This window comes from Onychostoma macrolepis, chromosome 18 (genome assembly GCF_012432095.1).
Source record: "Onychostoma macrolepis isolate SWU-2019 chromosome 18, ASM1243209v1, whole genome shotgun sequence".
NCBI classification, from domain to species: domain Eukaryota; kingdom Metazoa; phylum Chordata; class Actinopteri; order Cypriniformes; family Cyprinidae; genus Onychostoma; species Onychostoma macrolepis.
This window is the reverse complement of record NC_081172.1, coordinates 15286074-15301284: the sequence shown is the minus strand read 5'-3', so window position 1 is coordinate 15301284 and position 15211 is coordinate 15286074. Positions and strand designations below refer to the sequence as shown.

The window sequence follows — 15211 nt, the reverse complement described above, 5'->3', positions numbered from 1 at the left end:
TGACTGCAAAATAATGTAGCAATTTTACCAGCACACTTTTTGCAACAGTTTCGAATGTGGCAATTCTAATAAAGGGCATATTGTAATATAACAATTGAAGTAATATAACAATTTCCCTACGATTTTGCAACACAGTCGGACTATCAGAAATCTAAGAGCTATTTATTTTATAAAGACGATTTTCAAACATCAATATTAAATATTTTAAGAAAGTAAACAGCACAATTAAGTCTAAAATGATGTACAGTACAAAGTTTGAATCTGTACACTAAGAGATTTGAGCTGAATTAAGAAGAATATCGTTGTACCTAAAACTTGTTAGACATATAAACTGTCAACTGCCGGTAGCCCAAAAACTAAAAGGTCCAGATAAAAATTCAGTAAATGTGAATTCACTGTGTTTCAGAGTGCTTCCTCTTTAAGGGTACAGCAGGTGTGAAATAAGACAAGATGGACTCATGCAGAAATAATGGAGGCAGTGACATTATCTCCACAATGGATAAGCCTCCGATGATGACATATGAAAATGTCACAAATATCTACTGCACCCAACGACTGTTAAACAAAAACCACAACCCAGATTGTCTGCGGCTGTCAGCAAGACCAAAATAAGCACATATTTCCATGCTGTTAGTTTTGTACTTGCAAGCACTTTCCACAGGCTAATGCATCATGTTATCATATGAAAAATGTCTTTTTGGAGCATAAAAGAGTGATGATGCGGCAATGATGTAGAACATCTATGCATCCAGCAGGTGGCGGTACGAAACATAAAATCACAGACTGCGTCTTCATCAAGACAATAGGCAGGGCTCTGGTTCTCAAGATGGTTGAGACTAAAAATAGCTCATCATTTCACTAAGATGTATGTCTCAAATACACTCTCAGAAAATAACAAAAGCAGCATTTTAAAGAAAACAAGTTTGTTGTTGCGTGCTTCAGATAAGGTTTAGAAAAAAAAAAACCTAAGGGTAACCTAAACATGCTTTATTCTTCTACAGCCTTCTAAAGCTTAATGGCAATACTGCGTCACACATATGTTACAACAGGGTGATTGTTGACCTTTGAACCTCCATTAGTTTCGAAAGCAAGGAGACAATACTGTTGCAATGCATCGACCGCACTCAAACAAACCCGGTAACCGGGGTGGCAGAGAGAATACATGCTAATGGTTGCTATGGCACAAGTTTTCCAAACACCTACTCACGCCTCCTTTGGCGTTTCCCTGAGCTTTTTATTTTTTTTAAACCTACAGAATTAATGAGATTTTGCATGAATCGTGTCTTGCGAGGCTTCCATCTACGTACTCAGGATCACTTCAGACGTTTACAGATACAGCGTGTACTTTAAAACATGAGCGACACGTGGGAACAAAAAACGAGCAGTATACAGCGACATCTCAAATGCTAAGGAACTTGAAGTTTTTACATCTGGCTAAATATGCAAACCTTTAAAATAAAAAATAAAAAACTGAATGTTACTGGACCTTTGAATTAAACACTCAGCGAGTCTGGCATTTTGAGCCACTGATAAATGCAACATTTGGCTGGTCTGAAGGGTGCAGGTGGCTTGTCAGCGTGAGATGCAGGTGCTCTGGTTTTCATGTCAGTGAGCGATAACAACATGGCAGGGAAGTCTAGGACAGAGTGTCTTCTACCTGAGGAGTTTTTGCATTTGACGTTTTTGGGAGTGGTGGGTGATTTGGTGGGCGACACTTCAGCCTCTGCCTCGTCACTCTGGATCTGATCGTTGTCGTTTTCCTCCCTCACCGAAATGTCTAGAGAAAATCAGTCATAGGCATTACAGTTATCCATATGCATAACATATCGAACACACGAAACAACACAATCCCACCATATTATAGTTTGCAGTCTGCGTTTAAAGAGTACTGGTATGATTAAAAAGGGTTTGTATCTTTAACTCAAAAAAAAAAATAATAATAATTTTGTAACCTGAAATAAAATATATAAGAAAGTATTTTTATTTCAGCCCGGGAACCTTAAGGTGAGGTACGGTACAAAAATGATTAAAACTAAAAACTAAAACCTAATAATAGAATACAAAAAAGACAAAAACTAATAAAAATAATAGACACAACAAAATTAGAATGAAACTATTAGAATGAAAACAGCAAATCTAGGGAAAAAAATTCAAAATATCAACAAATACTATAATAGTCAGTGCCAATTGTCTTACGGGGCAAATTATATTCATAGTATTTATTAACAATATAAAATATTTTGGTAACACTTCACTTAAAGCCTTTATGTATAATGCATTATAAAGGGTTACTAAAGGTTATAATGCATTATAATTATTCATAATGTGCTTTGTAATACATTATATCTTCTTGTAAATAATTATAACCGAATTTAAAATGCATAGTGCAACTATACATTTATAAGTGTTATAATGTATTAACTGTGGTTACAATTATTCATGAGATTGTACAATGCATTATAAGGTGCATTACAAGGCATAATGTTTTATAACTACTTTTATAATGCATTATACATAAAGTGTTACCATTTTTACTAACAAATATTATGAATATAATAAAAAAAAAAATAAAGCACCGTGTTATTAGTTTATGCTGTGGTCGAGAAACAAAAATGATTCTGGTACTACTGAAATTTTGGTGAACTAATTTGCAGTATGACCTCACCCTGTTTGCACGGCGAAACCTCATCAGCCTTGTCCGTCTTGCCTTCGCCATCGTCAGGAATCTTGCTGGTGATGGGGCTGGACACGTAGAGCTTGTTAATGTCCAGCGTGGTCTTGCTGAAAGGGGACATGGAGGAGTACATGCTTGCATAGCCATTGGAGGAACAGCTAAGGGCAGCCAGGTCCAGAGCCTTCCCACCGGTGATGATGGGGATGTTGAGGGACAGTTTGCGGCGGCGGTTGGGGGACGAGGTCTTGGTGATGGCTAGCGGGGGTGGGGAGGAGAACTTGCGGCTGGCACGGGGCGACTTCGGTGGCTCTCCGTAGAGGAGCTTGTTGTTCTGGCTGCTTGCGAAAAACAGCTCCAGGGATCTATGTGTTGAAAAGAGCAGGAGGGAGCGTTCATTTAATGACCATGTTGTCTTGATTTAAACCTCCTGAGGCTGTCAAATATGGACATGCAATTTCAGACAAGGAATTAAAAAATTTCAATGATTTTCAAATTAAATAGAAATATAGTACCATTTAAAAGGTTTTTTTTTTTTTTTTTTTTAGAATTTTTTGGAATATAATGCTTGTACAATGGGTCAAGGGTGCATTAAATTAATCAAATGTGACAGTAATAATGTTTTTTTTTTTTTATAAATGCTGTCCCTTGAACTTTATATTCATTAAAGAAACCTGAAAAGAAATGCATCACAATTTCCATAAAAAACAACTGTTTTCAACTTTGACAATAATAAGAAATGTTTCTTGAGCACCAAATGAACTTTTTAGAATGATTTCTGAAGGATCATGTGACACTGAAGACTAGAGCAACGGCTGCTGAAAATTCAGCTTTGCCATCGCAGCAATACATTACATTTTAACATAAATTAAAATAAAAAAACAGTTATTTTAAATTGTAATAATTGTTCACGTTATTACTGTTTTTTTTTATCATATTTTTGATCAAATAAATGCAACCTTACTGAGCTTAAGAGATCTTACAGAACCCAAACTTTTGAATGGCACTGTAAATATTTTTTTTTCAATGTTTTTTCAATACTTTCTGTCATTCCAGCTTAATAATTATGTATATACAACAAGATAAGGAAGCCATTCAAATGATTTCCCTGAAGTAAAATAACAATAAAGAGTTTAAGATCAATATAAAGCTAACACTCCGACCAATGGGAACCTGTCTGGAAAAAAAAACACTCATTTATTTCTGTTCAGTGTCACTACAGACACCAAATGACACGCTTCACCTTTAAATGAGTGCAGATTTAGAAAACCACCATCGGCGCACCACTAGCCTATAAAAGGACAACAGTTACGTATCTGCCTCTCATTGCCGCTCATGATTTAGCCCATAATGGCTTCCCAACGCCGCGCAGTGTGCTCAGGGTATATGCGCTGACAGAGAAAAGCGCCTCTGCAGAGCATAAACAGCCTACTCTTCACATCTCTCTATAAGGTTGGAGAGCGTTGCAGAGAAGCTTTCCCACACATCGAGCCACCCCTACACGTCATGCCTGCACAGAAATAGCCCCTCTTATGACAGTCTGGGTGACCGTTGGAGCTGAGGCAGGGCAGCTGAGCGGGGGAGGTCTGGGGAGGCATCACAGCCATGCAGTCTGCCCAGGGGAGAGTGGGTGCTACAGGCTGTGGGTGTGTGGGAGGTCCCCGGCTCTTACCAATTTGCCTGGATCTCCGTCTCCGGAGCCAACCGGAGGAGGAGACCCAGAAAGCGAGACGAAAACACAGCGCGCATGCGATAGAGAGAGAGAGTGAGAGGGGCTGCTCTGGCTGCAAAACGTGCACACTAAATATTTCATCTCACAGATGCGGCACGGGCGGAGGGTGGGGTCCTGCAGCAGAGTGGCCGGTTGCTAAGGTGATGGCGACAGAGCCCCACTGAGATGCTTCAGTCAGGCAGGCACGCAGGCGATGAAGCAGGGCCCAATTACTGCTGTTTCCAGCAAAACACGCACATACATAGAGCAGGGCGACACGCATTAGTGTGACCTCTCGCAAGCCTTTAGCAACTCCAGCACATCTCACTCCCTTCCCCTTTGGCTTTCTCTCTATTTCGCTCTCTTTTCTCTCCTTTTATCCCGTACGCATGCAGACGCTCGCTTGTTCTCACTATAGGGTGACAAACACTGGTGTGACCTCTCTCCTAACACACTGAATAGCTTTTTCTGCTCATTCTCTCTCACTCGAGAACACAACTCCAGCAAAGCAAAGACCTGCTGCTCATGAAGAGCTGCATGTGCATTTATATATCTGTGCCAAGATACAAGTCCATCAAGCGGCATAAAAAAAGCTGAGAATCAGAGATGGATCATGATAGGCCCTCCAACAACCAACTAAACAGGTCGACTACTTTTTTTAGACTTTTCTTATGTTTACAATACATTCAAAATTTTGGGTTTAAAAGGATTTTACTTTTTTTTCTTGAAATTAATAATTAATTCAACAAGAATCCATTAAATTGATCAAAAGTGACAGTTAATACATGTTACATTTTTTAAAAAACTTTCTATTCATCAAAGAGTCTTGCTAAAATGTATCATGGTTTCCGCAAAAATATTAAGCAGCACAACTGTTATCAATTGTGATAATAATAAATGTTTCTTGAGCAGCAAATCAGCATATTAGAATTATTCCTGGTTTCTGACAGTAAAGATTACAGCTTCTAAAAAATTCAGCTTTGCCATCATAGGAATAAACTGTATTTTAAAATCCATTATAATAGAAAACAGTTATTTTAAATTGTAATAATGTTAATATATACACTGCTGTTCAAAAGTTTGGGTTCAGCAAGATTTTGAATGTTTTTTAAAGAAGTATCTTTTGCTCATCAAGGCTGATTAGACTTCACCACTGATTTGAACCCTTTCCAACAATGACTGTATGATTTTGAGATCCATCTTTTCACACTGAGGAGGACAACTGAGGGACTCATATTCAACAATTACAAAAGGAGTGGATCATTCAGGTAACAACACAGTATTAAGAATCAAGGGGATATAAACTTTTGAACGGGGTAATTTTGATAAATTCAACTATTATTTTCTCTTGTGGACTATATGTAAACATCTTTTATGTGAAATATCTTATTTAGGTCAATACTAAATAAACAATAACATGCATTTTGTATGATCCCGCTTATTTTGGTCAAATAATTAACATTTTGCAGATTCTGAAAGGGGGATGTAAACTTTTGACCTCAACTGTATGTACATGAGAACCGTCTACAGTCGACATTTCTATGCATCCCAAAAAAAAAAAAAAAGTCTGTGTGGCTCACCGGGCTGGTATGGCGCTGATAGGCCTCTTGTATATGGTGATGAGTTTGTCAAGGACTACGTCTGCACTGGTAAACACACGGTAGGAGTGCAGGAAGGTGTTGAGGAAGTCGATGGAGAGGAAGCGCAGGTCGGTCAACCTCTCCAGCAGGCGTTCCACGCTGGCGTAACGGATCTGCAACACCTTGCAGGAGTTCATCATCTTACTGAAGCGGATATCCACGTCATCACAGTACAAACTGGCATCAGACCTAAACATGTGACACAGATTGTTAGAAGTGATTTGCATATTTACAAAAGCATAGTGACTTCCAGTGTGAGAAGAAGTGCTTACTTGATCATCTGGGGCACAGTGACTTTAGAGTTCTCCTCAAAGGCGTTCATCATCAGCCCATTACACCGAATATTATCTATGCACTGTAGTAAAGAGTGAAAGAGAGAAAGATGGGGGGAAAAAAAGAGCATGAGGACAGTATTTGAACCACAGGACGTGAGTAAAAGGCTAAGGTCTTGCCCAGGGCTGCATGGATCTCTCAGTGTTATCTGATGTGAGCAGACGTGCCTGGCTGATGTCACTGGTCCAGGCTGACTTCTCTTGCCGTGAGGAGGCCACCAGGATGATGGTGAAGGACTGGCTGTCTTTGGGCTCCACCACAATCTTAAAATCCAGGTGCTCCATGTCCTGACCGCTCTTGTCTGACTTGGCTGAAGAGAAAAAAGAAAACACAGTGATCCTCTGGAATAAATCTAACGGAGGTCTGTTGTGATTAGATTTGTGGTTTGATCTACTTCCACAACATGTCAATATCAGTGCGGGTAAGAACATAGGTCTCTTATCAGTGTCAGAATGTGAGCCTTCTTTTGTTATTGAAGATATTTTATATGTTTAAGATTAAATCAAGAGTTTTGATACGTACACTCGTCATCTGTGCCCTCTGGTTCCTCTATCAGTGTGCAGTCAATGAGAGACACTACTCCATTCTGCCATCCGGAGACAAGCAACAGTCAGACATGCTCTGAGAATCTATCAAATAATCAATAGTAGCCGTACTAAAACAGTGATTACAGTGAGGATCTCCTTCTTGAATTTCCTCACAGACCAAGAGCAATAGTGGCTTATTGAATGTGGTAAAATTACAGTCGGCTGAAGGTGGCAATCACCCTTTTCTGGGCACAACATAACATTTCACTGGTTTAACAAGGAACCTGATGCATTCAAAAATCATCCTCTGAGAAATTAAGGAACGATATAAATTAAAAAACAAACAAAAAATAAATAGACAGCAAATAAAACAAAAAATACTTATCTGAAATATATGTCATATATGCAGATTTCAAGTGGTTTTTTTTATATTACAATGGATAATTCTGCTGTGACAGCACATTTTTAAATATGATACCATAAAGTACTGCATTACATGGTGTAAAAGTAAATAGTTAAATTAAAAGAAAAAAGGTTAAATTAGGTTTTAAAAAGGTTTACAAATATTATGAAAAAGTTGATAATATGCTGATCTTTTATCAAAACATGATTAATATTGTTGTTGTTATTTAATTAATTGATTAATTAGATAATTCTATTCTATTCCATTCTATTATTTATTTTATTTCCAAGTAGCAATGCATATTAGCATAATTTATTATTATTATTATTGTCTATTAATTTCCATTTATATTATATTTATATTTATTATATTTTCATGTGGCAAAGTGAATTAAAATCTTATAAAATCAAATAAAAGTTCCTTAATCTCAAAAATACTTTTAAAAGATGATAATTTGGTGGCCATTCATTAAAAACAATTATTATTTCAAATTATTAATAATAGTATTAATATAATAACAATAATAATAATAAAAATAATGGGATTTTGGATTATTTTTATTATTATTTTATTACATTTTAATGACAATTTCTATTTTTACAAGTTCATTTAAAAGCTAACAAATCTAAGAAAAGTTCCTTCATCTCCTAAGAATGAATGAAAACAAAAGAATAAAAAATATGTGTTGAAACAGCTTTAAAATTGTCCTACCATATATATCTTCTTTATACCACCCTAGCCCAGTAGCCCCTCACTGCAGAACAAAGATCCAGGGGGCGGGGTTGGATCCACATCTAGGGGGTGGAGATGGTAGGTTTAGGGGTGGAGATGGGTAGGTTTAGGGGTGGAGATGGGTGGGTTTAGGGATCAGGGGTTGGAGACGGGTAGGTTTAGGTATATGTAAGGTGGGAGGAGTTGGATCTGGATCCAACCTCGCTCCCTGGATCTTGTGTTCTGCAGTGAGGACCATCTCCTCTAGCCTAGTATGTACTTTTTTAAGACTGTGTAATGAAGTGCATGAGGCTTCACCTTGGTGAGGTGTAGTTTTCCTCCAGAGCCTCTAGTGCAGATGATCAGATGTTTAGAGAAGAGGAAACACTGCCTCTCTCCCTCCTTCTTCAGAGACAGGGAGCCCAGTCGGCCACGGGTGATCTTGCCCTTCTCACTCATGGGCACTTGTATCAGAGATCCTGAAAAACATGCATGGAGGCGCAGGATGCTTTAGCCCTGCAGGTAAAGCTGGGAAACGCAGAGCAGACAAATACTATGCCAGCATATGGGGAAATACTGGATTGACATATGTTCTTATCAGACTCTTATCAGTTTCCTTGTGTCTTCGTATCCTGCAGCATCAGTGACATTTCCGATCTCAGGCTCAACAGCAGGTTTGACTGGTAAAAATGTGACTACACTTGGAAATGAAAGAGTTGGTCTGGTCTTTGAACACACTGTGCTCTACGGAGACTAGCAGGATTAGGGTGCCCAATCCTTTGAGTTAATGCTCCGCTTTGTGCTTGCAGGGAAAAGAGGGCAGCCCTGAAAAGCCTTGGACTGGGAAGGGGAGAAGAGGGAGGTGGGGGGCTTGACAATAAGAGGTGACAAGAGTGACAGTTTGCAGAAAAGAACAGAAGGAAAGGAGAATCCAAACGTCTTCTTATCAGGGATCTGTGGCCCCTTTCAGCAGAGCGCTCAGGAGAATTTGTGTGTGTGTGTGTGTGTGTGTGTGTGTTGGGAGTTCACCTTGTCTGACAAAGGTCTGGCTGGTGTCTAGGAGAATCTCACAGCCCTCCACGATCATACGCTCGATAGCGAGGTTCTTCCTAATGTTCTCCGTCTCGCTAACCTCATCGTGCATGATTCTGTGGAGGTACATCATTTTAGCACTCACAGTTGTTATTTTTGTCACATACAGATTTTTGAATGTTTTTCAGAAAAAAAAAAGAAAAAAAACTAAATGGAAAAGAAATGAACTGAAATACTGAACGAAAGTGAATTTTTTTTAGTTTCACTGAAATAAATTTTTGAGAATTTTGATTTTATTCTAGTTAGCTTTGGAGTTACGAAAATATAGTTTAATTATAGTTATACAACTAAAATATAACTGTATAACTTTTTGATATTGCATATTTTAATATATATTTATAAAATATATTGTAGATATACATTTCATGATATATTTTCATGATTCCAAAACTAAATAAAATAAAATATAATGGCCATATATTAATTTGATCAATTCATATATTGCATACATATATGCAAAATATAGTATATTAATATATTTTTAAACTAAATGTTCATGATTCCAACCTACATAAAATCAAATTTTATGAAAATGTATTTTATTATTTGCATATTACATATTTTAATAAATATATTAAAACATATTATATTAATATATTTAAACGGCATTTCTATGTTTCCAAAAAATAACTCAAAATCAAACAAAAATGATTACAATTTTAGTTTTAGACTCGTCTTCATTAAACATGAAAATGCCACTAAATAATACTAGCAATAACACTAGACAGTAAATTTAAGAAAATGTCACTTTAAGACAAGCAAAGAAAATTGCTGTCGATGATACACACATTTTACATGAGAATTTTAATATGTTACCCTCAGGCAGATGACTGAGGATTTTGATGAGTAAATCAAATCACTACAAAAATTATTTTGTGCCAATTGCTGTTAAATTATGTAACAGAGAAGAGCAAAAATAAGGAGTCAGTTTGGCATATTGTAGCTTTAATATATTTGATATGTGTAATTTATTGTGAGTTGTTATGTGTAGTTTGAGTCAATGTTACATAATGGCCATGTCATGATTGTCAAAGATGAATTTCCCAGGGATGGGACAATAAAGTATATTCAATTCAATCAATATTCAAATGTACCTGGAAAGCTCCTCCAGCTTTGACTTGGCGTAATCCAGGCTGTTTCTCTCCACATGCTCATGCGGTGTATGTGCTAACAGCTCATGGAGGGTCAGTATGTAACGAGGAATCTGCCAGACAAGAAGCACATGTCATAATGTCAGACAGGAGGGTAGTTTTCGATTTTTATTTTTTTTGGCCTTCTGTAACAAACACACTCATCATATCCACACTTAGTCATGTGCACGCATGGAAATCCAAACACAACTTTGCTAACAGTGTGCACTTCTTGCAGAGGAGGCTTAGAGGGGAGCTCTATCACTCATCAGCAGATTTATTACCAACGCTGCAAAGCCCAAAGTAGAGCTTGCTAGACTAGATCACTTGGAAACTGCTTACTCTACAAGAAAAAGCCATTATGGACCAGAATACACTACAAAATCCTAATTTAAAGGACTAAAAAAGCACATGAGGACCTGCCATGTGCTACTAGCCAGCTTGTGATTCATAGCATGGTAATGAGAGCCTGAATGAAAGATTATGGTCACCTGGAACATGGGGTAAGTGAGGAACGTCTCCAGTGTGCGCTCCTCACAGTCAGGCTTGGCTTCATACTGTTTAAGCAGCTTGTCGAAGTCGCGATTCTGCTTGCAGTGGGCCAAGATCTGCAAACTGTACTGGTGGTTACGTACAAACTCCTGGTAGATGTTCAGCATGGGCAACAGGATGTCAAATAGGTCGGCTGAAGGACAGAAAGGAAGATCAGAGTCAGTGCGACTGGGCCTCAGATCTGTGGCACCTTTTAAAAAAGCTAGCTTGCAAATTGAAGAGTCTACAGAATGTTCTTTGCTGTTGGTTGCCAAATGCTCTGGCAGTGCACTCACCCAAGACTAATGTTGGCCAGCTTGCTATTCGAGCTTTCAACCCTTGGTAGAATATCTGATGCAGAAACATTATGGTTTCGCTGCAGAAACAAACAGCATATGTAAACAACAACGCAAGTGTTTCATTATTCCTGTAAGATTTTTTAAATGTTTTACTGTATGCTCACCAGGGCAGCATTTATATTAACAAACATATAGTAAAAACAGTTATATTGCGAAATATTATTAGAATTTAAAATAACTGTTTTCTATTTTGATATATTTTAAAATATAATTTACTCCTGTGATAGCAAACGTTACTCCAGTCTTCAGTGTCACATGACCAGTGTTGGTGAATAACTAGTTACATGTAATGGAATTACATTATTTAATTACAAAAAAAAAAAGTATCTGTAATCTGTAAAAAAAGAAAAGAAAAAAATTTAATTACAGATACTTATGAAAAAGTTAAATATTACAAAGGGGGTTTCATCTGAATATTTTCACACACATACAGATTTGATTGAATTCTTTCCCAAATTGCATTGACTGCTATAAAATATGAGACACCAATGTTTCAGGTGTTTAGGACACAGAATAGGACACGTCCTTATTTAATAACTGATTTATTTCCTATTTAGTTTTATGCATATGCTTTATTTTTTAAGATTAACAGTTTTGTTTTTTTTCCCCAAAGCATTGCTAGATTCCAGTGTTTCCTGTCATAGCTATGCAAAGATTTAATTTCAAATCTATTAAACTATCTTCTGATTCTAAATCTGTATTTAACCTCAGAACAATCTCAAAGTAAAAAGAGGTGCTAAAGTCTGAAAGTCTGACAGTAATCAGTGTTGAGTCCTACTGTAAGGTTAACCCTGCCTGCTTTAAATGTTTAAAAATGATTAACAGTTGAAAACATTCATTAGAAATTTTGAAAAGTTATCAAAAAGTAATCAAATGTAATCAGTAACATTACTTTAATAAAGTAATCAAAATATTTACACTACTTATTACATTTTAAATTGGGTAACTTTTAATCTGTAACCTATTACAATTCCAAAGTAACCTTTCAAACACTGCACACGACCCTTCAGGAATCATTCTAATATGTGACCCTGGACCACAAAACCAGTCTTAAGTCGCTGGGGTATATTTGTATCAATAGCCAAAAATACATTGTGTGGGTCAAAATTATCAATTTCTCTTTTATGCCAAAAATCATTAGGATATTAAGTAAAGATCATGTTCCATGAAGATATTTTGTAAATTTCTTACTGTAAATATACCAAAACTTTATTTTTGATTAGTAATATGCATTGCTAAGAACTTCATTTGGACAACTTTAAATGCGATTTTCTCAGTATTTAGATTTTTTTGCACCCTCAGATTCCAGATTTTCAAATAGTTGTATCTCAGCCAAATATTGTCCAATCATAACAAACCATACATCAATGGAAAGCTTATTTATTCATATTTCAGATAATGTATAAATCTCAATTTCGAAAAATTTACACTTAAGACTGGTTTTGTGGTCCAGGGTCACATATGCTAAATTAGAATTTTTAGTATTCTATAATGAATAGAAAGAAAAAAAGCATTTTTTAATAGAAATCTTTGGTAACATGTCTTTACTCACAGTTTAATCTGTACTTAGCTTAATTTCCTTAAAAAATCTTATTGACCCAAACTTTTGTACAATAGTCTCAGATGTTTCTTGTAAAATCGATTGGAAGAAATAAAAATAAACATAAATGAGGCAATTGTTGGTAAAGCAAGAAAACAGCCATAAAATGAATCTGGATCACCAAAGCTCAGATAACTTGATCTTGGAAGAACTGGAATTTGCTTTAGAGTTTGATATTTGACAAATCTAAGCTCAGTGTGAGACATTCCCAAGATCTCTTCTACTTCACCAGAGAAGACACATAGACAAGATCAAAGAAGAAACATCTGAGAAGCAGGAGACATCTAATCTCACTGCTGATGAATAGAAACAATTGAGATTTTAAAGTGAACTCATTTGTAATGTTTCTCCTGCTAAGCATGCAGGTTATTTCTAGCTGAAACTGGTGCTTACCTGTTGAGGAATATGCTGCTGACATCATCATGAGTTATGGGTGGTTTCTTGGAACTGGCAGCCATGCGAAGCGGTCTCAAGAAGTTGTTGACAAGGATGTGGAGCTGCTGGACGTATTCAGCCTCTGCTTCCAGCATGCTAAAGACGACTTGGTTCCTCTTCCTCATGCTCTCTGCATGTGGCGAACGGATGTAGTCTTGAATGATGGTCTTCCACTTTCGCCGACACATCCAGCCCCTCAGGAAGCTTTGCACCTGGAGCAGCAGTATTAATAAGTATCAATCAATAGAATCAATAGATCTGAACTGAGAATACATGGACAACTCATCAAAAATATCTTGACCAATCATGAAACATAACATACCAAGATTCCAAGACCAAGCTGCATTTTAACTAATCACAGTTCTTTTCAGCGTGCAACTTATTTTAAAACATAGGAATTTTTTTTTTTTTAGCATTGCAATAAGCTCAGTGAAAGAAAAAAGCAAGATGGATTACGAGGTGAGTGGTTAGAAATATTTATTTTAAATATATAAATAGTTGACTTTATTCAGTATTTAAAATTATCCATAGAAATATTTGATGATTTAATCTAATATACAGTTGTGGTCATAAGTTTACAAATAGTACACCATGCAGAATCTGAAAAATGTAATAATGTAATAAAATGTAATAAAATATAATAATAAAAATGTTTTAGTACTGCCACGAATACCCAATTTCACATAGAAATTGTTTATATAAATATATATATATATATATATATATATATATATAGTCCAAAACAAGTTGACAGTTAGGGTGCTACCTATGTAGGCAGCTCACTTGGTTTTGGATTAGAGCTGTGTGATTCAAAGCCAATGTCTTACTTTCTTGATTTTCTTGATTTCTGAATCATCATCACTAGGTGCAGTGGTGGGATTCGACTGAATCTTCTCATTGTCTTTGAGCATTGCTGCAATCTGCAACAAAACAGTGATAAAAATGGCAGAGTCAACACTTCCTTTGCAAAAAAGTTCCTTCCCGCACTACTTCCCAGCATGCTGACAAAGTGATTGAGTCAGGCCAAATCAGTGCCAGCACAGTGTGGCACAAACACTCGTCCTATCAAAGCTCTCAGATGCCACTCGGGTGATTTCCGATGCTTAGGGTGCACAAACTTTCAAATTATTACATGGCCCTGCAATTTGAAAGGGAAACGTTGGGGACACAAAAGAGACGGGATGTGCTGGCCAGCACAGTCTGAAGGTGAGTGCTCCATTTATTGGACGCGGACTGAAAGAGTTTATTATGCTGCGGACCAAGGATGCGACGCACACAATACATCTGGGGTCATGCATATTCAGCACACCATTTTATACAGCCAGCTCCATTTGCACTTTAAAGTAAAATGACTATTTGATCTGGCTGATGAAGAATACAGCAGGGATCATAGTTCTCCTGGAGAGCCGTTTTTTTATGAGCAGAGATGCAAAGTGAAGTGCAAAGTAGTCTGGAGAAAGCTCTTGAAAACCAAATGCTTCTCACACCACTTTTCATTCTCTCTACTATTTTCCTTTTCAGAAAAGAAATGAGCATGTAATATGGGTCACGATGATTGACTAGTCATCCAACAACGGACTAGTAGATAAGAGGGGCAGACTAGGTTTTTTTTTTTTGTGTACATGCTGTAATATTAGTTTTATTAGATCATTTTAAATTATCTATTGGGACAAGCTAAAGTAACAATCTATGTAACAAGAAAAAGGAAAATAGAGTAACTAATAATTATTACAAAATAATAACATTGATGTTCTTGTGTTTTTTAAATGTATAAATGTATAATTAGAATGTAATTTTAAATGTATTAAATGTATAATTAGAGCTAGAATACACCTAGAATTTAAATATTATAGATTTATGGATAATGTTGAAGGTTTTAAAGAGATTTGGAGTTTTGGTGGAAATTTTTGTTCTGTCACTGGAGAAAGTTTGTCTTTTTCTGAAAAAAAAAAAGTATAATGTGTGTTAAAGTAAAACCTATTAATTGGTTAACTGTAAGTTTCCTTAACTTTCCAAAACTGTAAATGGTTTAACATTGCATTATACGTAATTTTACTGAAAAATAATG

The 15211-nt window shown here is 36.5% G+C and overlaps 1 protein-coding gene across 3 annotated transcripts in view; it reads right to left on the bottom strand.

The window, feature by feature from the left end:
- The window catches only part of rasgrf1 (Ras protein specific guanine nucleotide releasing factor 1), a 40601-nt gene that overhangs the window by 6158 nt on the left and 19232 nt on the right, over nt 1–15211 (bottom strand). For all 3 annotated transcript variants that reach the window (XM_058751709.1, XM_058751708.1, XM_058751710.1), the window contains 13 exons: nt 13971–14063; nt 13102–13355; nt 11046–11125; nt 10710–10903; nt 10183–10292; nt 9026–9144; nt 8315–8475; nt 6878–6941; nt 6523–6665; nt 6295–6377; nt 5963–6211; nt 2666–3036; nt 1658–1777 (listed from right to left, as the gene is read on the bottom strand). In XM_058751709.1, coding sequence (XP_058607692.1) covers nt 1658–1777; nt 2666–3036; nt 5963–6211; nt 6295–6377; nt 6523–6665; nt 6878–6941; nt 8315–8475; nt 9026–9144; nt 10183–10292; nt 10710–10903; nt 11046–11125; nt 13102–13355; nt 13971–14063 — 2041 coding nt within the window. The remainder of the gene's footprint in view (nt 1–1657; nt 1778–2665; nt 3037–5962; nt 6212–6294; nt 6378–6522; nt 6666–6877; nt 6942–8314; nt 8476–9025; nt 9145–10182; nt 10293–10709; nt 10904–11045; nt 11126–13101; nt 13356–13970; nt 14064–15211) is intronic.